Here is a 27,990-nt window from a genome sequence, read left to right on the forward strand (position 1 = left end):
TCAAATTATGTGGTGTTAAACATTTGAGAGCATTTAGAAACTAAAAAATTTTTTTAAAACCATCGAAAATAATTTAAAAAAGAAACAATAGGCCATGCAGTGGCCCACCTAAACCAACTTTAATGGGTGTTTTCTTGATAAAGCCAATTACGTAAAATCTGAAAATGAACTTCTTTATTTAAAATTGAGTCTGGGAGGACTTGTTTCCTTATATTTGGGGACTAATTGGACATTAAACTAGAAACTAAAAAGTTTCACTACAGGATTTTGCAACAGGTTTATATCGACTTGGTTTCTGCCTCAAGAGAACCCAACATTTATTTGTAAATGTAAACGTGGTTTATTGCATCATTAGGGGTGTTCATCAGGAGGTTACTGTAAATACTTTTGCTTTACTAGTTCTTTATTTTGGAATTCGAGTTTAAGGTTAAGAAAAAAAAAATCCCATTCAGCTTTGTTATGTTTAGACGAAAAGAAAAGCATCTAATGAAGGCAGTTGATCTCGGCATTAACAGCCAAGCATGTACTCCACGTATCCCACTGCCTGTCCTTCCTGCAGACACTTTATAAAGGTCAGATTAGTGCTCAGAGTGTTGTTATTATCGCCTGTTGTGGCGGGGGGCGGGCTTACGAGCCGCTGTGCGCTGATTGGACGTGATGCACTCCCCTGTGGCACATGGTTCCGTTTTGTGTGTACGCGCATGCGCAGCGACCCCTCTCCGCTGATATTTTATTTACTCCCGAAACCCAAGATGGCTCCTGTGAATGTCTCAGCCCCATAGCGAACCGAGGATGAGAGTAGCTGCTGAAAAAACAACTTTCCCTCGACCGTCGCATCCCCTGGAGTTCAATCCGTATGCTGCGGAGGAGGCTCTAACGCCCGTCTAGGCCCCGAGCAGCCGTCGGAGCTCCGCGGAACCTTCTTCAATCCACCAATTTGGAGTAGTTTCGCGAAGTAGCTCTTCTCGGCTTCGCTGTCTGTCCGGAGCGAGGTTCAGGCAGGCGGGCAGGCAGCTCATCCTAATGGCCGAACCGAGAAAAGTGCAGTTTGTCACCCTGTCGGCCTTCGCAGCTGGAACAGCCGCGGAGTCTAGGAAACGCCGGCTGGATGAGGAGACCGACTTCAACTTCGACAGAGCCGGGGAGGATGAGGCAGGCGGCGGGGCAGGAGGCAGCGCCAGTAACGGTCGTCTCGGTAAAACCGGCGACAGGGACAAGGCTGCTGCCGAGAGGAGGGCGACCGTGCGGCTCAACCTGTCCCTGTCCGAGCCCGACGAGCGAACCTCCGCCGAGTTTAATTATGGCGAACTCATTCAGAACCTCCAGGTAGGTTCCTCCGCTTTCACTCTTAGCGGACCGTGGGAAACTACTGCCGGAGTTATTTTACACCTCTTGGAAGTGTTTATATGGACGTGTCATAGTAAGTTAAATGGGGGGAAGTGCACCTTGTCCTTCCGTGGAATAGCGTGGCTGAAAGTGACCATTAGTACAAGCTCAACACAAAGGCAGCAGTTGTCCACTCCGTGCAGCTTTTCAACTTTAGTAGCGCTCTGCAGATTGTAGTGTATGTAACAGCGCTATCTCCTCCTGGTTGTTTAACGCATATAGTGTATGTCATGTTGCTACCTGTGTCCTTTTCACTCAGACTTGCCCAGCAACAGCCCAGTCACTCAGCCATTATGGCACTTGGAAATGCCACATGCAGTTTGGCCCTCTGGCAGCGATGAGACGGAGATGGGGGAGCATTGTTGATGAGCTGGGGACGGAAACACGTTTTAACTGTGTTCAAATCTGGATGATAAAGTTTATTTAATATGAAAGTAAAATAAATAAATAAATAAATAAAAAGCCTGCTACTCACAATTGAGTGCACATCAAATTAGAAGCTGCTTATTTGGACACCAAAGCGTTATTTAACTGCAGTTTAGTTGTTTTAGGTATTGAGTTTCTTGATCCTATTTCCGTTTTTCAATGTTTATTTCAGACTAAAAGTAATCTTCCAAGTCTGACCTCCTCCGTCAACCGCTTCAATGATGATGATGAGGAGGAGCGTGAGCGGCTTGAGGTCGAAGCCCTGGCAAAAAAGTTTGAAAATAAATACGTAAGTCATTATTTATCATTATTAGCTGACGCACCAATTAATCCACCACAGATTGAAATCAGCCAGATTTTTTTTAGACTGACTTTTACTTGATCAAACTTAAGAAAGTCTGATTCTTTTTCTTTATTATTAAATGCATGAGAGCTTTAAAACTGCATGTACTTTCATGCACTTTTCAGAGTTGATTAAACCCTGAACACTCTGGGATAATATATAAAAGGAGATCATTTTTGAAATGTCTTTACTTTCTATAAGATTGTTGTGGCTGGACTTTTAAAACACAAAGAGAAATAGAAAAAAAGTTGGTTTTTAACCAGTTTTGAAAACATGTGTTTTCAAAAGTTAGAAATACTTTAATGCTTGACTCTAAAGAAACAAAACATTGGAAATGTTTTGAATATTCTTTTAGGCTTTAGTCGTTGCTTAGCAACAGACTCAACAGAAACAGAAGGATACTCACATGCAAAACATGAACTTGGCTAATTATTGAATATAAAATAATGCTAATATTTTCATGCATACAGCTCTGTAAAAAATTAAAATAACCTCTTAAAATGATCATTTTCTCTGATTTTACTATTTTTAGGTAAATGTTTGAGTAAAATTAACATTGTTCTTTTGTTCTATGAACTACTGACAGCATGTCTCTGAAATTCCAAGCGAACATTTAGTATTTATTTGCAGAAAATGAGAAATGGTCAAGATAACAAAAAAAAAGATGCAGAACTTTCAGAACTCAAATAATGCAAAGAAAACAAGTTCATATTCATTTAGGAACAGCAGTACTAATGTTTTGACTCAGGAAGAGTTCAGAAATTAATATTTGGTGGAATAACCAGGAGGTTTTCAATGTGGTTCTGTGCAGTGGTCTCTTAAATGTTTTCAGAGCTGTATATATATATCTACTTAACATGGGCTACACACTTTAGACATGATCTTTAATCACGTTATAAAAAACTCTGCTTTTCCAGCAATAATCCAACAACAACCTTAAATGGAAATGATATTCCACAATTTTACTGTCTTCATACAATAAAGTAAGCGATCACAACACAAAGGTCAAATAGCTGTGATAAACAAATGTTTTTGTTTCCTGAATAAAAAGAAAAATATTTTCATCCGTATGAAATCCATGAAATTTAAATACCAAACATCGTACTGTCTGGTGAATCTTTCTTTTACATGTCCAGGGTAACACGGGTATGAAGAAGAGAAAAGACCGGATGCAAGATCTGATTGATATTGGGTTTGGTTATGATGAAACGGACCCATTTATAGACAACTCTGAAGCTGTAAGTACTTCCACTTCATGGCATAGGCATATTAAACTGCTGCGTATGGTCCACCCGCCAGCAGGGGGCAGCCAAGAGCATGCTAATTATCAAGCCGGATTTATAAATTCACGAGTTGTTAATGTTTATGAAAAGCAGTATTCAGTTTGATTGTGAGGGTGCACCAATTGATTGGCTCCGATTTCCCTAATTCATGGCTGCTGTCATACTAACGTAAGTGCTTTGAGGGTGGGAGGGGTCTTGCTGTAACTCCAATATGTTTGGTGTGTTCACGTATTGTCGCCTAAGACTCCATTAACACAGGAAAAAAGTTGCTAGATTTGTTGCTAGTTGCTATTTTGAAAAAAAAAGTCACTAAAGGAAACTGAAAACTTGCTAAATATAGTGACAGAGTTGCTAAATCAGCAACAGTGGGGTGACTCTAGTTAATCGCACAAGTGAAAAAGTGACCTGGTGGGCGAGTCTGTCAGTCATCTTCTCTCACTGCAGAGCAAAAGGAGACAATGGCTGATTTTTAGAACTTTTACAGAGTAGATTAGGTTGATTTCACATGTAATTATATTCCAATATTACAAAACTAGAAAATCTGTCCGATTTATCGGTGCACCCCACTGCATTTGCTGTGTCCTTGATTTGATTTATTTATTTCAAACAGGTTTTTAAAAACAAGAAGACAAACAATCAGTAGGACTGAGAAAACATATGCTTACTTAACCAAGAACAAAATAATTAGCTTAGCACTGATTTTCTCTTTAGAAAGCAGTAGGAAGAAGTGAAGACTTGTTTAATCCTACCCCTTATCTCAATTTAATGAAATATATTACTTATCGACTCAATAATTATCAAAAATTTGTAATTAAAACCATGTTTTAATATTCAGATGCCTTTTCAATATATAAATAAATCTATATTGCATAGACAAAATGGTTATAACTCATAACAAGACAAAATCTACGCCTAATGATAATAGTAATAATGACATTTTTAAATAACAACCGGACATACACCACCAGAAAAATAACCAACTCTTTGCCATTGTACACCCTATAAATTCTTCTTAATCTGTGTTTTGGATGCTCAGCTGCTGACTTGTGTTGAGGTATGAATCCTCCTCCTTCTTATTAAATATGCATCTGATGTTTAACAACATTGCGCTCACAGACTTCGAGCGCTAGGCTAAAGATAGCCTGATGTCCCTGTTACAACCAACCTGAGACTGAAGTTAAAAACAGATCTATATGCTTCATGGATTTTCAGTGTTTTTTCTTTCCCCTGATGTTGTTTTATGCTCAGTATTCAGCTGTTATAGCTGAAATTATTCCACATCCATTGAGTCTGTGCCATTAAATGAGTTTTGTTTTGGTATTTTATCTGCTTTTGCAAATCGCCAGCACCTCTTCGACTCTGATTTTCTTTGTTTTGATTCATGAAGGGGGGAAATGTTTTTGCATGTAGCCTGGGGATGTTATAATCCATGTCAGATCTTTATTTACTCTGCTGCTCCATTCATTTTCGCTGACCAGCAGAGGAGCAGAGGGTGCTTTTGTGAGATGCTAACAAAACACATTATCAGTTACTCCGATGTTTTTAAATCTGCGAACAGCGTTACAGTGTTTGTTGTGTAAGTGGGGTTTTTGTTTTCTGCAGTCCTGTGAACTTAACGCCACAAACTGTCTTCCATTGTTATTCTTCCCAGTATGATGAGCTGGTGCCTGCGTCTCTGACCACAAAGCTCGGGGGATTTTACATCAACACGGGCACGTTGCAGTTCAGAGCGGCCTCTGACTCAGAGGGAGAGGAGGACAAGGTGAGACAAGTCAAACACAAGCTTAGCTGTACGTGGAGAATTCAACGCTGTCGTTCTGGAAACCCGGTTTGTTTGTCTGTTTGTTTGAAAGGAGAATAAAATCACGGTGAAAGGAAGGTACGTGGTGTTTTAATTGTAGGGTTTCGCCATGCAGTCGGACGCAGTGGGATGCCGTCACTCTGGCAGAGGCAGTTAAAATGCCTCCCAGTGGCAGGAAGCCAGGTGTGGATGAAGTCCAGCCTCCGATGCTGTAGGTCAGGGGGGTCAAACTCAGTTTCTGTTTGGGCCAGATCAAAAAAACTGGATGTTCTTAAAGGGCTGTTTGTGTCAGAATGCACAGATAAAACCTATTAAATTGCTGAAATATTAATAAATATCTGCTTCAGGGTTCAATACGTGTTGAAGAGAAATATTGAACATCTTTTCAACCTGATCAGAGTCTGGTCATTGTGGGCCTGTTGTGCGGCAGATTGGGTTAGTGATGGTTACTTTTTTTATTCAGTACTGTGATGAATCACTTCTATCTCTGTCGGGTCAAAGAAAAGAAGGACAGTGGAGATTTTCCCTCTACTTTCTTCTCTTCGCTGTATATAAAAATGTCATTTATCTGTTCCAGAAGCTGAACAATGATAAGGAGCAGGCGATGAAGAAGAAGAAGAAGAAGAATGAAGTGAACTGTGTGGAAGAGAAGAACCTGAAGATGAATAAAGTAACTAAACAAGGGTAAGAACTGTTTATCTAATGCGTTGTTCAAACAGGACATCATAGGGACCAAATGCTTATAAGTGATGATATAATGTTTCTAAAGAAATCAATGAAGGAAGCTTGGAGAACGATCTAAGTTAATTTATTTCTTTTTTGTTGCTGATTTGTGTCTTCAAATGTCGCCTCAGTGGAAAAGGGCGTGGAAAATAAAAAGACATTTTTTCTCATTGTCTGAAGTTTAATCAAACCAAACTTTTCTTGTTTTAGGTCAGTCAGAATTATCAAAATGATTTCTATTTGCTGGAAAACTTGACGAGAATTTCTTTTCCTATATTTTTTGTAGCTTTCTTCAGAATCAGAAGTTTATACACAGCATGACTGCTGTCTCTTTAAACAGCGAGGGAAAGCCCAGATGATGATGATGTCATCACTTTAGAAACTTCTGATGGGTTAATTGACACATTTGAGTCACTTGGAGGCACACCCATGGATTCATTTTAAGGAACACACCGTTTTCTGGTTTCTCACGGCTGGAAATGTGAAATAAACACGTCAAGGTATCGGGAAGAGAATTGTCTGGTTCATCCTTGGCAACAATTTCTTGATCATTTGTAGCAAAAGATGGATCTGCAGCTAAGAAAACATCTGTTTTTTAGCTGTTTTTGTAGATTTTCAACATGTGAACATCTCAGCCCTTTCTATTTAACTTAACATCAATACAGTTTGGAGCTAATCTGTTTGTTAATCCAAAAAACAGATTGTTTTTTATTTTACAGATTTTGAACCAGGTGAAGCTAAAACTACTTGAGGAATTCTTGGTTGAACATAATTACAAATATATATTTTTTAAATCTTAAATGCAAAATGTATACAGCTCTGGAAAAAATGAACCGCACTGAAAACCTCCTGGTTATTGAACCGAATATTCATTTCTGAACTCTTCCTGAGTTAAAACATTAGTATTGTTGTTTCTAAATGAATATAAACTTGTTTTCTTTGCATTATTTGAGGTCTGAAAGCGCTGAATCTTTTTCATTATTTTGACCATTTCTCATTTTCTGCAAATAAAAACTAAATTTTTGCTTTGAATTTCAGAGGCATGTTGTCAGTAGTTCATAGAATAAAGAACAATGTCCATTTTATTCAAACATAAACCTATAAGAGTAAAACCAGAGAAACTGATCATTTTAAGTGGTTATTTTTAATTTTTTCCAGATCTGTATATATTTGTACAGCTTTAGCTTAATTTCTGCTCTAAGTGTGTTATTCTTGCAACACATGGCCTTTTTTGAGTCTGTACACTCCAGTTAATGATTAATTAATTGCTAATTTAGTTGACAATTATTTAATCCCATCAATAGCTTCAGTCCTAGTAGAAACATTATGAAACCTTTACCTAATGAGTATGTTTGTTTAGCTAAAGCAGCTTGTTGAAATAACTAGAAAACTGTTGTTTTTTTTTATCTCAGACAGCTATTCTGCACATTGGCATTAATTCTTTCCCTTAAATGGACCTTTGTTTGAAACTCTGGATGTTATGTGGGCCGGTGCAGATGCACACTGTTCCTTCGGTTGGTTCTTTTGACCCGACGCTCTCTGACTTACTCCTCTGCTGCTCATGAATGCTGACTGAGGCTCGCTCTGAGCTGCTGCGACAAGCCAGCCACCTTCAGGAAAATTCTCTATTATCCACACTTAAATATGCTGAATACTCTGAGACGCCAACACTCTGAAAACATCTTCTAAAAATAGCAGCAGCCATTGTGGTGGTGCCATTACGAAACAGATGATATTATATACGTGTGTGTCAGAGAGACGGATCTTTGAACGCGCGCTGCTCGCTAATCCCCCACATTCCCAGTAGCTCTCTGCTTTCTCCAGGCCTCTCGGTTGCTTTTGTCAGCGTGTGCTGAGTTCTCGGTGCGAACGCGCGTTTCTTATCAGGACGTCTGAGGTCAGCTGGTGTGTTTGTTAAAATTTCACAAGGAAAACTGCAGCAACTCGGTTGTCAGACTACACAATAGCCACTCAGATATCATGGTTTGCTCAGGGATTGAAACGGGGCTTGGTGTTGCTCACTTGTGGGTGTTTTCAGCAGGAGACTTAACTTTTTAAATGGAGCTAAGATCCAGTTTGACAGCTCTCTGCCTTTTATACATGAAAAGTAACACATCGGCATAAATTAATGAAACAACTGTTACACGGTTAGGCATAAATTTGGAACAAAATATAGCATAAAAGTAGGGCTGAATCATGACAGTCAACAAATTTAGTGATGGATTAAATGTTAACTGGACAATACAGACTCAGACTAATTTCTGAAAGAATAGAGACAAAACTGTACAAAAACATCTATATTTTATATTTAACTTAAGAAAAAATACTTTGTAAATAAGTTCTACCCATAGTATTAATACTTAATACTGTCTCAGTATTAATCCCAAAAATACTTCAATAGTATTTATATCAAAAATAATAAAAATAAATTCCCTACACTTTATTAAGTTAAGCAGAAACGGATGATCTTTTCATTTGTTGATCTTAGAAATGATCAAGCCTACATTAAATGCAACATTACAGCATTTTAGAAAGTAAAATGTTTATTTTCTTGCTTAAAAAAGGAACTGAATCATTTATTTATCATTTTTACATATTAATGATATTGTATAACATTAGCTTAAATACTTAAAATAAAAAATTGTTTTATCAGATTAATCGTCAGAATAATTGATTAATCGATAACTAAAGTAATAGTTAGTTCCAGCCATATGTAAGTTTTTTTTAATAGTAACTCAAATTAATTAAAACTTAAAGACTCAACACCTTTCAGCTCTGTCTGCTGCAGCATCTGTGTGACCTCATCTGATTTAGCTTTGCTTCATCTTATCTCTGTTTACAACCTTTGCTTCCCAAAACATCCAGCTTCTGGTCTGCATGCTACCACAACACATCTGTAGTTATCAGGTCTTTGCTAGTAGACTGAAGAGCTGCCGAATATTTGCAATTGTCCTGTTAAAATCTCAAAAGCAAAAGAAGACGAGTTGGACTCAGTATTTGGAGAGATATTGTGTTTCAAGTGCCAAGCATTCATGCTGCACGTATATTTAGTGAGTTGGAAGGACTCTCACTGCCTTTAATGCTCACACCCGATAGCATCACAGCTAGCATATTTTTAGTAGCTGAGATGCTAAAAGGTCACGAAGCGCGGTGGAGAGATCGGGCGTTTCCATTAAAGGAACATTTTCTAGGAACCAGTTCAGTTTCCCTGGAGGCATTTTTACCTCTTGAGTTAAATGTTTGTTTTAAATTGATATGATTTTATTGTAAAGCTCTTGTATTTTATGAATTTATCCTGACAATATTGTCTGTATTCTGCTAATATTTTGACTTTATTCTTTTAATTTAAAAAAATTCTTAGACCTAGCCAGATATCTAGGAAATTGAATACATTTTTGTGCATTTTGGTCTTTCATCCGTACGAAAACTCAGTTTAATATAACTAAAACGATTATTTATAAAAACTCAGACCAAAGTGAAGATTTGAGAAAATTTGCCTGCGTAGATGGGAAAATTAAGATTTGGGGTCTTTTCATTACAACCTGTGATAAATAATTCCTTAATATTAATGAAGAAGTACTTGAAGATTATTTTAAATTTTTCTCATGTGTAAGTTAATTTATCTGCCAATAAAACAAGTACTTTATCATCAATTTTAAGGAATTATTTACTTAAAACAAGCCTCTATGTCTAGCTGAAAAGTTACTTTTAAATTAGTTTGTCTCATTTCAAGGTTACCAAAATATTTGCACTAGAAACTAGACCAAAAATACTTGGTAAGATTTTGTGTTTTTGCAGTGTATATTAACGTATTATTTTTTCCAACTGGCATTGCCTTGTGTGTTAATAACTTTATATTTTAATGCACTAGGGAAAAGTAGTTTAACCTACATATCTGTCCACACAAATGAACCTCCTGGCATCATGTTTAATTTCTAACAGGAAGTTCTGGTTGTTTTGAAGCAATCTGATTGGCTGACACAGCTTCTAGCTTTGCGCTACACTGCCCCCTATGGGTTTGGCATGCTTAACACAACGCTGAGGTGCGTCTATGTCATGTCATGTCAAAGAAAACTTCTCTGAAACCAGTCTGTTGGTTTTATTTTAAACAATGTGGCAGAGATGTTGTTTTTATAAAGTTTGACCTTTATACTGTCTTTCTATTGATTGTTAAAGTTTCAGCGCTCCTGCTGTCGTCTCCAGTTTAATAAAATAAATCTCTCCTTATAGCTGCGGTAGCAATATGCAGTTTGCAATTGAAGCACAATCACACTTATTCTCTAAAAACACTTTAATTATAGAATCAGTTACCTCAGCATAGTAGGCAGCATCCAACCTTTTCTGTTTTTCTAGCTTTTCATTTAATTTGAGTACATACATTTTATTTCCATTAATGTTATGTGGTTTTTATCCTGTTTCACCAACTACTTTGTTTAATGTTATGGTCTCTTTTTGTGTTTTTACTGTTTTTTGTATGTATAGCACTTTGTTGAACACAGCCAGCAGCTCCTAAACAACAAAACTATTGTTTTATTAATAATATAAAGATGGCTGCAACTAATGGCAGCGTATTCTTTAGTGGAAATACATAAGCCTGACACAGTGAGAAATCAATTAACTGAACAGTAAATTAAAATGAGCGCAATGATTTCTATTCTGATGATTAATACTTTTTGAATGGCAATTCTGCTTACAGAGACGCTACAATCCAATCAGACAAATTCAAAAATATTTTGCTGATCATAAAGGGAAATTAAATAAAACCACAACTACATATGGTTTTTGTAGTATTTTTTTATTTTAGATATTTAAAATATCTTCCAGTTCTAGTCTTAAGTGTTCTTTACAAATGTAACGTTTATTGGTCTTTGAGAGGATGAACTTTTATTATTATGCAAATATCAATATATTACTTGAAAATGGTCTCAAAACGCAAAATTTATCGCAATTATTATTCAGACAATTCATGTTATTTTATTTATCAAAAAGCTGATTGTAAAGCACACTTAAAGCTACAATAATATTTATAAAAAGTGTTGTTTTTTACATATTTGTTAAAACTATTACCAGGTCAATCAACCTCATGTACTCGCTGCTCAATATATTGAAGGCGGAGAAACGACTTACCGCTTATCTGCCATCATCGGCGGCTATGCTAACTAGCTTGAGCATAGCCTAGCAGGCTCTGCTAGCTGCAGCATAGCGGAGAGTATAGGAAAAAAATTAGCAGCTACACACAGAGGGTGATTGACAGCGCTAAGACCCGCCTCCTGGTTCTGATTGGTTGTTTCTAGTTAGCATTGGGATGGAAGAACTTGATTTTTTTCACAGACTGTCTCATAATTATTCCATCACAACATGGTCACAGTGTCAACAAATATGTAAAAAATTATATATTTTTTTATAAAATATGAAAAAATCTGTTGGTATTTTTCTCAAAAAAGTTATTAACCGTACTGCTAAAAAAAAACTTTTTACATTTTATTTAATTTGACAGAGTGACGGCTCTCAACCTCCACCGACCAGAGAAGAAGAAGAGAAAGAAACTGATGAAGGACTCGCTGTACCTGGCGGCCATGCTTCGCCGTTTCACCCGGGAAAAGGAAGAGATGAAGAAGCGAAATCCCAGCGGGGATCACCTCCGTTTGGCAGCCGGTACTGCCAGCAAACCCCCAAACCCCGGAAATGCCACCCACCTCCCATTAGCCTCCAACTCCACCCACCTTCAGGGCGGTGGCGCGTCCACCGGCAACCTCTCGCTCACCGACCTCACCTCTGACCCCGCCGTGATGTCGCTGCTGGGCTCCGCCAACGAGAAGGAGCTGCAGGATCTCCTGGGAGATCTAGACTTTAGCCTGTTGGACACCGACCAGCAGCACGCCATGGCGACGGCCAGGGAGAACGGCATTCTGGGTATTGGAGTTCCCTCCCAAAAAGCAGTGGGAGGAAGTGGCCAGGGGCGAAGCCTGGGGTCTTCCGGCGGGCTGTTTCCTCCGCCGCCGCTGCCTGACGGACTTCCTGCTCCTCTAATTAAACGCATCGAGGACCTGCGGGCGGTGAGTCAGCCTCGGTCTTCTGGTGGGCGGCTGCAATTACCCATGAAGCCTCTTCTGTGGAGTTGAACCGAAATTCCACTCGGCTCTCAGAGAGGCTCCAAATGTTTATTGTTATGGTTTATTCCAGTGGGAATAATCTCCTGTGAAGTATCAGGAAAATAGGGCTTAAAGCTGAAGCCCTTCGGGGTTTTATGTAACCAAGCGAGGACTCGCTGCGCCTCACGGAGGAGTTTTGCTCTCTCCTACACCCTTGCATCTTTTTTTAGATGTAGGCGAAGGATTCACAGAGAAAAGGGACAGAGGTGAAAAAGAAATGGTGCGAGGAGGACGAATCAAAAAATTCAAAGCTTTTCAGACAGCGTTGTTTTGGTTATAAATCATTTATGGTTCAACAGGAAGTGTGTTCGTCATATAAATAGCATTATTGCAAGGATCTCATTCTTTTTCTTTTTCCGACCAAGTTTATATTTACAAATTGGACAAAATGATTGTAGATATTCCACAACAGTGTTGCTTTTTTTTCTTTCTCAATCTGACCTGCAATACTGCTGAAAAAACAAAACACAATATAGGCGATTCTTAATAGTCAATATAGATAATTATTGATTAGTTTCTTGTTTTAAATATCTGAAATACTCCCAAACTTGTGGCTTGACTTTTCCTGTTTTATCCTCAGTTTTCACTCCACACCGGTCTTTTTATTTGTAAGTATTATGAGGCGAAACCTGAAACTGCTGCTGTGTCGGTTACTAAACAGGTTGTTGCTAGGCAACCAAAGAATGGGTGAGTTGCTAGGTAACCAAAGAGTGAAGGAGTTTAGTTGATTCCACTAACCTTACTTAGCTGACTTTGAGAGGTTGAGCAGCTAAAGTCTTCCCTCTATTTTCCTGATATTCTATCAGAAGTATTACTTATTGATATTGATCACATGTCTCTCACAATGTTTGTTATTGATTTATTGTCCAGCCATTTAAGTTGACATTTGTGACTGTGTACAACATAGACCGGGGTGTATTTCCTTATTGCGAGGGAACACAAAGCAAACATCCCCCCGTCTCCTTCGTAAACAACAACGCGTTGCAGCTTCGTCCACTTTAGGTTCATTACTTGAAACGAGTCACGTGAGGCGCGTTTCCTGATGCGACTGTGTGCTTAAAGTATGAACAACAGTGCTGTGTGCTGACTCGGGCTTTTCCACCACAGGCCTCGCGGCAGTTTGATCAGGAGGGCAGGAAGAAATTTTTCACCCTGGACATGAATAACATCCTCCTGGAGTGAGTAGGACAGCTTTTAAATCACCGTCGACTCCAATTGCAGCTTTGCTCTCCTTCCCCTTTTATCAGCCCCTCTCAGTCACTTCCAGCAGATTTCCCCCGCCGCCTCTCCTGCTGTCTTCAAGTGTTTCGTTTTCTCTCTGTCTCTTATTGTCTGTGGTAATGACTTATTACGTCTCTCCGTTCATCCTCCTCTGCCACCTCCAGTCGTTCTTCCCTCATCCAGCTCTTCATCTCTCTGTTTTTTTTGTTTTTGTTCTCTTTCTAACCAGCTTGACTTTCTGTCAGTATTGAGCTGCAGGTCCAGGAGCAGCCTCCTGAGATTCGCTCAGACATCTACTCGCACATGGAGGCGTTTGTGCCGTGCAACAAAGAGGCGCTCCTCAAGCGCCTGAAGAAGCTCAGCCTCAACATCCAGGTGAGCAGATTGGGGAAAATCCCCAGACATTTTCGGATCCAGGATGTGATTAGGAGTCGGTTGTCCACACCGCAGCCTTTGTGAAAGCTTGGTGTTGTCTAAAAAATGGATTTAAAAAAGTCTGCAGCTTATTGAATGAAAGGTTAGCATTTTAGATTCAACTCATATTGAAAATTGTCATAAAAAGCTGGCTGAAGTTTTTTTTGTTTTAGCTGATTCTTAAAAATAAAATCAGCTTGGCTGTTGCGTAGAAAAAATAAGTAGAGGATTATTTGTCTCAAGTGCATCTTTTTTGTTATTGTGACCGTTTCTCATTTTCTGTAAATAAATACTAAATTTTTGCTTGGAATTTCAGAGACGTGTCAGTAGTGCAGTTACTTTTACTTAAACATTTACCTAAAAAAAGTTAAATCAGAGAAACTGATCATTTTTTTCCGGAGGTGTTATTTTTTTGTACAGTTTGGACTTAATTACTTGTTGCTTTATCAGTAATTAGCCTTTTATGGGCTTGTATATTCTAGTTAACAATTAATAAATGTTTTAATTAGCTGATGATTCTTCCTAATTAATCCGATACAGCTCTGATATGGAGGTTTGTGCTAAAATATCATGAATCTATAGAGTTGAGTTACTTTACAACATCAATAGATGGAAATTAGGCTTTGTTAAAAAGTTTAGATTCTAAACTTGAAGTGGACATAAATGGAAAATGACTATTATAAAATCAAACTTATCTTTTTATGTTGTTTTACTTTATTGTGTTCTGTCTGTTTTAATTCTCTCATCCACAAATCACTCGCTACTCATTTTTTCAGATCAGGGAGTCGCTTCTTTTTGATTGCAGATTTACAGCTCTGGAGAAAACTAAGAGGCCCCTTAAAATTTTCTCTGAGTTTACTTTTTATATTTATGTGTTTGAGTAAAATGAACTTTGTTCTTTTATTCAATGAACTACTGACAACATGTCTCTGAAATCCCAAGCAAAAATGTAGTGTTTATTTGCAGAAAACGAGAAATGGTGAAAAAGATGCAGAGCTTTCAGACCTCAAATGATGCAAAGAAAATAAGTTCATATTCATTTATAAACAGCAACACTAGTGTTTTAATCAGGAAGAGTTCAGAAATCAGTGGAATAACCAGGAGGTTTTCAATGCGGTTCAGTGCAGTGGGCTCTTCAGTTTTCCAGAGCTTCATTTTGGTACCTGCTGATTCCAAACTTCTCGGCTCTCCTCATCCTTGTTGCCGTTTTGTGCAGCTTCCTGCTCCTCCGCCATGTTCCCTGCCTGTTTGTTTGTACGGAGCAGGAAGTGGCTCTGCGTCCAGGCTACATGACGGCTTTCCTAATGCATCATCAGTAACGTTCTCTCTCCTCCTCCTCCCTCCTTCCATCCACCTTCTGCTTCTCCTTTGTCACCTTTTGCTGTTTTCTCTCGTTCTCTGTACGTCAGGACGACCGGCTGCGCGCGCCTCTGCTGAAGCTGAAATTGGCTGTTTGTAGCGTGATGCCTGAACAGATTGCAAAATATAACATGGAGTGCATGGCCAAAGTTGCAAAGTAAGTAAATCTCTCTGGGTTCAGATGTTGTGCAGTCCTGACTTCATGAGTTTTATTTTATTCATTTTGAGCTGAAAGTAAATCCCATTCATTGGTTTGTTGCCACTAAACCTTTTTTAGGAACTATGATAGTTTTCTGGGATATTTTTGAGTTACACGACTTCTACTGCATTTTATTTAGATGAACTGAAGTTACTGAACATTTCTGATTTGTTACATTTTCTTGTTTATCTTTGCTAAAACTCCTCTACTGCTCATTTTCTGTCAGCTTTTGACTTTAACATATTTTAAATTATCCACAAGTAATTTTAAATTAAGTAATTTTAGATAATTTATGCTTCAAAACAGAAATAAAACACAATTAAAAGCCACTAAATTGAGGGTTGTTAACAGATTTAAATCAAAAGAAATGAGGGAAACACCTGCTGCTGTTTGATTTATTTAATATCTGCTAATATTTCAGATTTTCATAGTTTGAAGGGATTTTAATTCAGTGAAGTTATTTTGTTTTCAAATGTCATCTGAAGAAATTAAGACAGACAAATTAAAATATTTGTCTAATATATAAACTTAATGTTCTTCCTGATAATGAATAATAATAATAATAATAATAAAAGTGTTGACCTTTTTTAGTTCATTGTGAAAGAATCAGACGTTTGTATCTTAATATTGAATTGTAATCTCTTTCAGAGTTCTTGTTGATCTGCATTAAGATGAATCTTTTATTTCTGCACACAAAACATCTCAGAGATAATTTGAGTGTTTTCAGCTCCAGACGCATAAAATACGGCCATGAAAATCAAAAAGGCACATATATCTGGCCTTTTGATTTAATTTATACTAATTTAATTTGGACTAAATTAAATTAAACTAGTTTAATTTAAATGTAATTCTTTAAGTTATCTAAATTAAAGAAATTAAATTCTTTAATTTTATCACTTTGTAAGAAATGGGTGTAAATTCAACTATCACCAGTTTAGGTGTATTTATTTTATTTTATTTGCTGAAATTCATGACTTCATGATTGAAAAGGATTAAGCTTTTTGTTGTTTTTCTTAACAGTACAAGTGAATTTATTTAGAATTTATTACGATTGCATAATTCCACAAAGTTTAATTATTATTATTATCATCATTGTCTGATTTTAGTGTTTTCTGCTTATGGATGAAATCATGAAACTACATTTAAATATAATTTACAAACATTAACAATAACTGGAGGCTACCAGATAAACTCTTAGTGGTGATGCGTCTTTTGCTTTTATTTTTCTGTTTGAAACGTAACATCAGCCCCACCAGGTGCCTTTTCTAACAAACCTTCTTGAAGCCGACCTGCCTGTGTTTTACAGGCAGCAGTCGGAGGAGGGGGACAGGAACGGCTCAGAAGAGGAGGATGATGAGAAACCCGGAAAACGAGTAATGGGACCTAGAAAGAAGTTTATCTGGGACGACAAGCTCAGGTAAAGATCGGACGCCGTCTCACATCCGCTTTGTCCTGATCCACGTTTATCTTTATGCTTTATTTGTTCCACATTTTGTTATTCAGCATCTATTTCCTGATCCGTCTCATCCGCGCTCATCTGCTGTGGGCGGGAAGAAAGAAAAGCAGAAATTATGAACTGATGTTTTCCAGTTAAAAATCTATGAATACACTGCAAAAACACAAAATCTTTCCAAGTATTTTGTCTAGTTTCTGGTGCAAATATCTTGGCACACTTGCAATAGGACAAATCTAACTTATAAGTAACTTTTCAACTACATTTAGGAGCATGTTTCAAGTAAATAATTCTTTAATATTGATGAAAAAGTCCTAGTTCCTCTGACAGATTATTTCACAAATAAGACATTTTTCCCATTTTATAAGTGAAATAATCTGCTGGTGGAACTGGTATTTTTTCACCAGCATTAAGGGATTATTTACTCAAAACAAGCTTCTATATTTTGCTGAAAAGTTGCTTGTATGTTACATATTTTTTTGCAAGTGTACTAAGATATTTGCACCAGAAAGTAGACAAAAGTACTTTTAAATATTTTGTATTTTTGAGTGTATTCATAGATTTTGCTATATTTTTTATTTTAAGTGTAATAAGATATTTTCACTAGAAACCACCCAAAAATACTTTTGTGTTTTTGCAGTGAACACTTCTCTTCAGACGGACATTTACACCCGTTTGGTGTTTCTTTTTAAAAAAATGTTGAAGTTTAGCCGATAGATTTTTAACGTAAGCTCGTTTTAAGCATTTGCAGACTTTGTGATTCTAAATCCAAAACATTTGAATGTAGATAAAGTGGGAAAGACAAAATAATTTGACCTGTTTTCCTACCTCAATTGTTCTTTTTCATTTTGTTACATTCATTGAAACTTTGTGCCGCCTCTGTTGTTATGAAATGAACTAAAACCTTGAACGTTGATCTGAATGCGACGGCCTTGTTTGTGCAGGACGCTGCTGTGCAACCTGGTCCGTGTGAAGCTGAGCTGCTATGAGATGGAGAACCAGTGCACTCTGTCAGTGGAGGACTACCTCAAGGCCTTCTTGGAGAACGAGGTCAAACCCCTGTGGCCCAAAGGCTGGATGCAGACCAGGTCTGGAAGTCTGTGTGTAAATGAATGCCAACATGTCTGCAACTCTGAAAATCCTTTACTGACACTTTTTGGGACTTACTTTAAAAACAAACAAATTACAGCTCTGGTAAATATTCAAAATAAATATTTTAATCAATTTTAACTCAATCTGAGTTGTAGTAAGGATGTCTTGATCACTTTTTGTCCCTCATAACGATCTGAATCAATAAACCTACTGATATGACATTAAAGTCTTTGCCATGGATGCCATAAAATTACTTTAAACGTGTAGGAAAATTAACACAATGCATTTTATTGGGTGTTACATTTGCTACCTCAGTGGTGTGATTCTTCTTCCACTGAACTTTCTCCATTAGTTTTTTTGTTTTATTTGATAGCTGGTCAGACTTAATATGCTGCTCCGACATGGAAGTGCTAGGCTAATGTTTGCATGTTTCCTCTGTTTTATTTACCTTGTAGATAATTTCACTTGCAACTAATTTAAATTATTTGATAAATGGACAAACATGCAGCTGCTTAAGCCGTGTTTTAGCTGCTTGCTTTTTATTTTTACATAAAAACCCACAAATCTCCGTTTGGACTTTGTCCCTTCACTTGTTGCGACGATGTGTTTAATCTTCTCACCATGTTAAAGAGTCATTGACTAAAACTTCATTGTTTATTCCTCAAAGTTGCTTTGCTGTTGTTTTTAATTCAAAGCTCAATCAGTGCAAATTTTGGAGGACTCTAGTTTCCAAGTTAGCAGTATGCTAAGATAACGCATGAAAATGGCAACAGCTGGTGCTAACACCCACTTAGCAGCCAGTTCAGAGAATGTGTTGTAGAAAGAAATGAGCTTTCAAACATTTAGTTTTCTCATTTTGATGCAAATAAAGACGTGCTTCAGTGGAAAACACTCTAATCCACTGTAAATGGAGGAAATTATCAGATAAAAATAGTTTATATTAATAAGCAGCAAAAAATGATCCAATTTTCATCTTGATGTTTACTTCATGTTTATTTAGATTTATCTTACAAATCCAGTTTATCTATAAAGCATATTTAAAAACAACTTTTGAATAAAACAAACATCCAACAAACAAGTCAAAATAAAATAAAAATAACAAAAGAGCAACAGAGAAAAGGTTTAATTTTAAAACTTAAAAACAGGAAGTGAGGATGCCTAACATTTAAAGGCAGTTTGTTTGAAAGTTTTGGTGCTATTATAGAAATGGGTCAATTTTCTTGTATTAGTTTCAAATTAAAATTTTGTGAAATTGAAGTTTTTTACTTTTTTGAGCTTTATTTTTCTTTCTTTGTGTTTTTTAGAATCTTGTTCAAAGAAAGCCTTGCAGTTCATGGTCACCTCACTGGAAACCTGTAAGTCTTCACTGTGTCACCTCAGACAGTGTGAGTGAAAGAGTGAGGCCTCCTTTGATGATTTTATTTTCATTTCTTCATGTAGAGTCAGAAGGCGAGTGGTGCCAGGACCCAAGGCCAAAGCCAAGGTGAGCGGCCATTCTTCTCTTTACGTCAAATCACGGCGGTGTTTTCTTGTGAAATGTTGATGTGAAAGCAACAGTTTGACTTCGTTTCGGCCATGTTGGACCCTTAAAGGGGCAGTGCCATGTAAAATAAACTTATTTTTAGCTTTACATCATATTATAATGATGTTATTCCCTCATCGAAAACCCACCTGAAGTGTTGCTTTGATTCTTTTATTGATGTTTGAGAAATCCTTTAATCTCCATGGCAACCATTCCTGTGTAAAACGCCTGCGTGAACCTAGCGTAGCCGACTCCTTCAGACTAGCCAGCAACAATTAGCAACCACCTGGAGGACCTGCACATCAGCTCATTATTCAAGCTCCTTCTCAGTGCAATGCTGGTGAAAACGTTGTTAAAGGGTCAACAGAGGAGCCATGTTGTGATGACTTCCTGAAGGCGGAGATTCAGAGAGAGCAGGAATTTTTAAAGCTGCAGTAAAACTTTTATAAAAAACTATATCTTCTACATATTTAAACTCTTACCATGTCGTGATAGTTTGAGACAGATGATCTGTGAAAAGATCAATCACCTCCTTCCTGAAGAAATGCATAGCACCCGATCAAAAACAGCCAATCAGTCAGGAGGAGGGCCTTAGTGCTGTCAATCAACCTCATGTACTCGCTGCTCAATGTGCTAATGGCAGAGAAACAACTAATTGATACAGGAAAACCGTTTATCCGCCATCATCGATGGCTATGCTAACTAGCAAGGCGGAGTGAGGGGTATCGGGAGAAGAGCAGCGTCACACGGACATGATTGACAGCGCTAAGATCCGCCTCCTGGCTCTGATTGGTTGTCTCATATCGAACTGTCACGACATGGTTACAGTTTCAACAAACATGTCAAAAATACATTCATATAAAAGTTACAAACTGCTGCGATAAAAAGACGGAGGCCTTAAATTATAAAGTCATGTTTGATATATGTGGCATTTTTATAGCTGAATATAATTTATTATGAAATGATTCTATTTGGCTGAAAAACATTTAACTGTCACTGTAAAGGAACAGTTGAGACTGAATGGCTGCTTCAGGTTTGAGTTTCTTCTTCTTCTCCTCCTGCAGGACGGTTTGTGGATCAACAAGCTGCCTCTCACCATGACCTCTAACCCTGCTGTGACCTCTGCCCGCCAGCCCCCCCTCATGGCGTCGCCCCCGGAGCCCATCTGTCTGTCCGACTCTCTGGACGAGGACCTGACCGCTCCGTCTCTGGACTCCATCTCGCATGCTCTGGCGTTGCTTAGCAACGCTTCCAAGGGCCTGGGCCTGGCCGACAGCCCCATGTCGCCGCCCCCCCTCCAGATGCCCACCTCCTCGCCGCCACCCGTCGCCCCCCACTACCCCGCCGCCTCCCAGTTGGCCACCTCGGCTGCGTCCACGTTGCAGCAGCATTCCCTGGTGAAGGCAGAGCCCGCTCCTCTTCCTCCTGCTGCCTCTGTGGGGAACCTATCAGGAACATCTTCCTCTACCTCTTCCTCTTCTTCTACTTCTCCTGTTGTCTCCTCCATGGCTCACCTGCACACCCCCGGCCTCTCGTTGGCCTCCAGGACTGCAGATTGTCACTACGGGCAGGTCAAGGGCTGCCTGGCTCAGACTCAGAGACACGTTACCATGGTGACGCCCAGTCACAGGCCACAGGCGGCGATGGGGAAGATGCACCCCCATCCTTCTCCTTCGCCTCCGAAGCAGCGGCCTCCGCCCACTGCTTCCCCTCTGCTGCCTCCCCACCAGAAAGGCTTCACCTGCCCAGCAGGGATACTGGGAACACTGGGAGGCGTTTCCAAGACCGCCGTCAAACCCAGCGGCATTAGCAGCAGCAATGGCGGCGGCGCCCTGAGCGGCCCCGTCCAGCCGCCTTCCTCCTCCTCGCCTTCGACGCAGCCCCGCTCCAACTCTACGTCCCACCACGTCCCACAGTCGTTCCACCCGCCGTCCCCGGCCCCGTCCTCCTCGCCGTCCCCCACCTCCCAGAGTAAACCCCAGTCACACCATCACCACCAGGCCAACTTCATCACGCCCATGCAGGCCACCCTCACCAAGTCGTCCCACAGCAGCAACTCCTCCCCCATCATCAAGCTCACCCCTCGGCCCCCCGCGCCCACACCGCCCCCGTCTTCCTCCCCGTCCCCGTCGTCCTCGCCGTCGCACCAGCTCTCCCATCAGCAGCACCAGTACGCTTCCAAAACCCCCAAAACCTTCCGGACCCCCTTCAGCGTGTCGGGCGGCGGGCCGGTGAAGCCGGCGCCGCCTGCTGGCTGCAGCTTCGTCCAGAAGCCTCAGCCACCGCCCAGCAGCAGCGCCAACAATAAGGGAGATAAAACTCCGCCCTCTTCCACAGCTTCAGCTTTGGCCAATCAGAGGCAGAGGGTCTCGGTGGGCGGGGCCATCCAGAGCTCTAAGGCGGGAAACGGCTGGGCACCTTCAGGCACTCTGGCTACGTCTGCTACAACGTCGCATCTCTCACAGGTCAGTTTTTAAACAAATCATAAATTAAAATGACAAAAATTAGAAGGGTGTTCATTTATTTGTACATCTTTGCAAAGCATTAGTAGAACCTCCTGCACAACCAACAAGAACTCATCAAGCGGTTCCTGGATGGTAAGTCAACAACAAATCACTTTTCTTTTCCAGCAGCCATTGTACAGTGGTTAAACCAGCTGACTGAACATCCTGGAGCTTAGATTAGTTTTTAAGGAAATCGCACAGTACCTGTTAATTGTGACTGAATCTGTAGGTTTTTGAAACTGCTCATTCTCCACACAACAAAAAACATTAGTTTATTGCCAAAAATTGGCTTTTTAAAGCACTTAGGTTGTTTTTGAGTCACAATGGGTGGGAACTTTACTGTTGCCTAACAACTCAAGCTAAGTTGCAGCATGTTTTTTTCAGCTGGTTTTACCACTGGATGTGCTGTACAATGGCTGCTGGAAAAGACGCATGTTTTGTTGACTTAAAATTCAGAAACCACTTACTGCATTCTTGTTGGTTATGCAGGAGGCTCTACTAATGCTTTTCAAAGGTGAATATCTGTTTGCATCCATTTCAGAGTAAGAATTGTGTGGCAAGAGCTTACTTGGATTTAAAGTGACAGGAGGCCTTAAAACAGCTCAAAATAGGCTGAACTGATCAGACTCTTTATCCAAGAATGATTTTATGCAACAAAAGTGTAATAAACATTTTTTTTAAGCTCACAGACCTATACAAGAAAGCACAATTAGTTGCCTTTAAAATTACATTAAAAAAATACATATGTATATATTTAAGATGGAAATTTTTTTTTCTATATCTGCCAGGTATCGGCTGCAGGCTCCCCTCTCCTCACCAACCACTCTGCTCTCCCTCTGGGCTTCGGCATGCTGGGAGGTCTGGTTCCTGTCTCTCTGCCCTTCCAGTTTCCCCCGTTACTAAATTTCAGCGCTCCTGGAGCTGCAAGTGCGGCTAGCATGGGCTCAACCCCCAGCTCCAACTCAGGATACCCTCTAGCACAGAGCGACCTAATGGGTGAGTGAATGCTCAGCTGATGAAACTCAATAAAAATGGATTTATTACTGAAAATGTGAATGAATGAAAACGCATTGAGACATTATCATAATGAAGGGTCCTCCTAAGGGCCAATCTGTCCACTAAGCAGAAAAATATCCTGTAGAAATAAAGCCATCTGCAGTTCTCCACAAGCCCACTAGGGGGCAAAGCAGACATGTGATAGCAAGTTATAATAAATATGACAACAGAGTTATAATACAAGTAAAATAATGATGCAGTATTAATAGAAAAAAGTTGTAAAAGCTTTGATAAGTTTTCAAAACCGGATGTCCTGCTGCTGCTGACAATAATTTGATCAAATTATTCAGCTTCTAATGGATGAATGTATTCAAATCAGTCTAAATGATCACTTCTGAACAAGCAGAAATTATTATCCAGATGATGATGATACCTGTGAAACTAACTATGTACATTCTGGTTTTAAATGTACAATTTTTCAAGAGTTGGGGTTGTAATTCAGAGAATGTGTATAATTGGGACTAATTAGTTGCTTAACAAGCAGCGTAGGTGTGTTGACGTTGGCAGCTGCTCCATCTGCAGACTGCAGCTGAGTAGGTGGATGAACAAAGACAACATGTGTTTTTCCTGTAAGTACCGGTTTAAGATCAGAACCCAAACACCTTTGGTACTCAGTCTTGCGTGACGTCACGCCTGCTGTGGGGCAAAACGCTGCTGGCAGACGATGATTAGCATAATTGGTTTTAGCTGTTCTCAATATAACACGGTGAACCTTAAATGTCCGCCTGATGTATAAAAGAAAAAGGGACGCAGTGCTTTCCTACTAATCGTCAACACTACAGAAGGTCAGGAAAAAGTTTTAATGTAGTAAAAAAATAGCGAGGAAGAGGGGAGTAGTTCAGTCAGACTTGCTTGATTTTGACAACCGTAACATGTAGATGCGATGTGGAATTCGGTTTGTTACGGTTCAGTTACGAAATATTAAAAAAAAAGGTGACCCAAACACCAACTCCGACAGATCATCGGTAAAGCAGGTGTTTAAATTGGCTAATCTACCACGGCAGTGTTAGCTTGGCTAATAGCAGCGGAAGCTAATCTAATTACCGAGTTAGCTAATAGCAGCGGTAGCTAATCTACCACAGCTATCACTCAGTAATAATCACAAAATAAACATCAAACCTAAAAACATAATACTGCAACGGACTGAATGTTATGTTCTTTCTGTGGGAAATGTTTGAGTGTTTTTTATTTTATTTTTTTATGTTGAATACCGATACATAAAGTGGCGTCGTTGTCAGTTTCTATGGCAACGAGTCTGCGTGTAGCGTAACTGACGCACAGAGAGAAAAAAAGTGGTTTTGAGTTTTACTTTAACGGCTTTTCTGCGTTATTTTTGTCTTTGCTGAGGCACACTGCACTGAATCGGTAACACCTACATCTCCATGTTTCAATAAGTGAACGGAGTTGTTCTGATAATCGTCTTGCCCTTTAGCGTTGTGCGCATGCGCGAAATATCCAGATGTAAACAATAACATGCAATGTGTCAAATAAAGCTAAGTAAAGCATCAAATAGGATGCTTATTTTGTTTAATCGTCTGCGAGGCATTATTCCTAGAAAATAACCTGAATTTACCTCAAATTAATTGATAATTGGGTCAAAATGGTAATAACTTTCCTATTTGACAATAACTTGACAATACTCTCGGTCTCGGTTTATTTTCTGCGGAAGTGCTTCCACTCTGTGCTGCAACTTTCCACCCATTTATCACATCAACCTTAAACTCCATCTTGCTTTGAGCCGCAGGTTTATGTTGTTTAATGTGTTTTCGTCTTTCACACGTTGTGGTTCTTGTTGCGGTCTTTCTTCTCATTTGTCTGCCCTTCCCTCCTCAGATCTGTATAAGAGCCTCCAGTCAGGGTCGCAGGCTGCCCTACCTCCTCACTTGCAGCTTGCTTTTTCAGGTAATCTGCATGCCTCCTCTTTTTTTATCCTACCACCTCTGGTCCCCGACTGTCGCTGTCTAGTCAACCTGCTGCTGTTTTGATTCTCAGCATGTTAAACACTGCAGAAGTATTTATCCCGGTTTGTATAGGTGCTTGAAATCCTTGAAAATGCTTGAATTTCAGTGAGGTTGGAAAGTGCTTAAATTCTATATAAACTGGACAATTTTGTAACAAATATTTAATCAATGTAACGTTTGATTAAAAGCCGTTTATTATTCCTAATAACTGACTTATTGAACTGTGTAACTTAAAGGTTATCTTACATTTTATGCGTTAAAGTTATTGAAATTGTGGGATTTCTTTTGTTAAATTAGACCAGTCTGGTGTAAGAGAGACACATAGTGTAATATTTTAGTTGGTCTTAGTTTACCTGGTGTAGAATACAATCACAAAACATTATTAATAAATTATACCATATAATAGTGAGTTGGAACTGTTTTTTTAGTTAATTTGTTAATTTGTATTGTTTATCTCCAAATGAGGTGCTGGAAAAATTTGAAACTTACCTTGAAAATGTGGAAATGTTTGATTTTTACTGTGGGAAAAACACAGTATGGACCTTGTACTGTACTGTTTCCACTGGGTAATTATTTTACTCATAACAAGACATTTTTCCGCTTTTAAAAGCAAAATAATCCACCTGTGGAAATAGTACTTTTTCATTAATATTAAGGATTTATTTGCTTAAAACAAGTGCTTATTCCTTGCTGAAGTTTTGTTTTATTTCAAGCAGATAAACAGTTTTCCTTTAACTGCAAGTTGTTTCTCCGTCATTAGCAGCATGTTCATGAGGTTGATTGACAGCGCTAAGCCCCTCCTCCTGCCTCTGATTGGTTATTTTTGACCGGGAGCTCTTAATTCTTTTGAGACGACAATAACAGTGCAGGGAGGAGGTTCATTATTTTCACAGATTAATTTTCCCAAAATATGATGACTCTTTTAACAAATATGTACAAAAAAAAAGTATTTTTAAAATAGACTTTGATACTGCAGCTTTAATGTTAAAATCTTTGCTCCTTGCTCTCAGACTCGAACCAAAGCCAGAGTGGAGACATGAAGCGGAAAACCCACTGACCAATAAGAGCGCAGGAGGCGATGGGCGACGTCACACGCTGACCAATAGGAATCCTCCGCTCCGATGGACTGCCCCGAGGTAGGGAGGGGGCGGAGCTCCAACGTCTCCTTGGTAACGGACCTGAAGGAGGTCGAGTTTCTCCTCCCTACGAGCAGCGGCGGCGAACCGAGACTGAGTGAATGAGGAGAGCGCTTCCTTTTGTTGAGTTTCTTTTATTTTTATTTTTGTCGACATGTTTACATATGACTGACCTCGATCACTGTGGAATGAGTGTAGAGCAGCGGTACGCTCCATTTTATGATTTATATTTAAGGAATATGTGGTATTACAGGACGCTTCTTATCACAAAGGAAAAAAACAAACAGGAAGAGCAGGAAATGATGTAAGTTTTTCTGTTTTTTTTGTCGATCGTGGGAATCGTCGTGTCCGTTTCTCTGCTCCCACTGATGACTGTTAAGTAGTAGCTTAAATTAATACTGATAAATTATTTTTTAATTCACAGGGACAAAACCATGAGTGCGAGTGCTGAGGTTGACTTGAATGTGCGTTTGTACATAGAAGAAGAGCATATAATACTGTTAATTTCTATCCAGATTATTCTCTAAGGACTCGTTCTCCTTTCACAGTGACGAGCAAGTGAAGGTTAGACGGCCGTCTCTTTGCTCACCGTGTTTTTGGTGCTGTTTAGTCACACTGGACCTTTTTTTTTTTTTTTTTTCCCTGGATATTTAAACAAGAAGAAAAAAACTTGAATTGAGAAAGTTTAGTGATCCTCTTCTGAGCAGAGGAAACCGTTTTTTTTTCTTTACGCCTGTGAGAGGGGGGAGGATTGTAGCCTACTTGAATATTTTGTTTTTAATGTTTCACTGCTTACTTACTCAAACCAACTTAATATAACAAAACGCCTTAGTTTGTATCGAATAAGTGTGAAAAAGATCTATGCAGGACTGAAAAAGCTCAATGCAAAGTGCAAGTCGTCGCTTGGCTTTCAACCTCTTCTCAGCTCGTCAGCGGTGGGATTGTTTTACACGACACTCTGTTTATTTCTGGCGTGTTCGCATGGAAAACAAAGTGAAGTTTCAATACTTTAACACTGTTAGCCTCCATGTGTTTATATATTAGCTACATGCTAACCCTGCTAACACCTGCCATCTTGCATTGGTGATGAGTGTTGTTAGATTGTTGTGCAGGAATTGGTGTTCTTTGCGTCATGCTGCAACATCTCAATCAGATTTAACCCCAGACTTTGACTAGACGGACTGCTATCAAGGACAAAAATCTTGATCAAAGCGTCCCTTGTGGAAGCAGATACCAGAATCAAATTCATATTTTTTCAATAGCAACGTTGCAATTAGTATGCCACTTGATTATGTATATTAAAGACCACTGCATAACCCCAAGACACTTGAACCTTTAAGCTGAAAACTAATGTCACAATAAGCAATAAGTCAAATGATCGCATGATAAATTAAAATGAGTCAGTAGAGATGCTAGTTTTTAATTATCGTGGAAAAGTCGGCATTTTGAGGATGGTGAAGAAGTTGGTTTGCACTGCTTGCCTCTTTTGCCCATTTTCCCTGTCAAAACTGAATAATTGTTTTTTTTTGTTGTTGTTTTTTAAATCCAGTTTTGGTTACAGAGACTTCTTAATCCATTTTAATTATTGTTTTGTTTATTTACAATATTTAAAACGTTTTCCAGTTAAATGTTCTTTAGAAATTAAAGTTATTTTTATCTTTGAGGGCGTACTCACATTAATATGTGATTATTAATATGTAGTTGTTGTTATTATTATTATATTAGAAATATACTGCTCAAAAAAATAAAGGGAACATTTCCCTTTAATTGTGTGTGTGGCTCCAAATCCAGGCCTCCATTGGTTAATAAATTTGATTTCCATTGATGATTTTTGTGTGATTTTGTTGTCAGCACATTCAGCTTTGTACAGAACAAAGTATTCAATGAGAATATTTCATTCATTCAGATCTAGGATGTGTTATTTGAGTGTTCCCTTTATTTTTTTGAGCAGTGTAGTTT

At 38.9% G+C, this 27,990-nt stretch overlaps 1 protein-coding gene and 1 long non-coding RNA gene across 5 annotated transcripts; one reads left to right on the plus strand and one right to left on the minus strand.

Moving 5' to 3' along the window:
- The first annotated feature begins 139 nt into the window (after positions 1–139).
- On the plus strand, positions 140–26,698 carry ubn2a (ubinuclein 2a). 4 transcript variants are annotated; one of them, XM_015037590.1, is made up of 17 exons: positions 141–1,326; positions 1,985–2,101; positions 3,292–3,393; positions 5,090–5,200; positions 5,817–5,923; positions 11,460–12,018; positions 13,222–13,292; positions 13,581–13,710; positions 15,159–15,265; positions 16,614–16,724; positions 17,705–17,848; positions 19,157–19,207; positions 19,293–19,335; positions 20,439–21,839; positions 22,667–22,874; positions 24,768–24,836; positions 25,906–26,698. In XM_015037590.1, the coding sequence occupies exons 1-17, from the start codon at positions 1,024–1,026 to the stop codon at positions 25,950–25,952; spliced, it is 3,681 nt and encodes a 1,226-aa protein (XP_014893076.1). In that variant the 5' UTR covers positions 141–1,023; the 3' UTR covers positions 25,953–26,698. The 4 variants fall into 4 exon arrangements, with proteins under 4 accessions (XP_014893087.1, XP_014893096.1, XP_014893076.1 ...); XM_015037618.1 differs by lacking the exon at positions 141–1,326 and adding an exon at positions 1,690–1,781; XM_015037601.1 differs by lacking the exon at positions 3,292–3,393 and having other exon boundaries at positions 140–1,326.
- LOC106950732 (uncharacterized) lies at positions 9,854–25,769 on the minus strand. Its single transcript, XR_001425673.1, has 3 exons — positions 25,758–25,769; positions 12,744–12,749; positions 9,854–9,929 (listed from the first exon to the last, which is right to left on the minus strand). It is a non-coding gene; the product is annotated as an uncharacterized LOC106950732 (long non-coding RNA).
- Positions 26,699–27,990: the final 1,292 nt, after the last annotated feature.

This window comes from Poecilia latipinna, unplaced genomic scaffold, assembly GCF_001443285.1.
Source record: "Poecilia latipinna isolate Pla-1442-1.1 unplaced genomic scaffold, P_latipinna-1.0 Scaffold25, whole genome shotgun sequence".
Classification (NCBI taxonomy): Eukaryota; Metazoa; Chordata; class Actinopteri; order Cyprinodontiformes; family Poeciliidae; genus Poecilia; species Poecilia latipinna.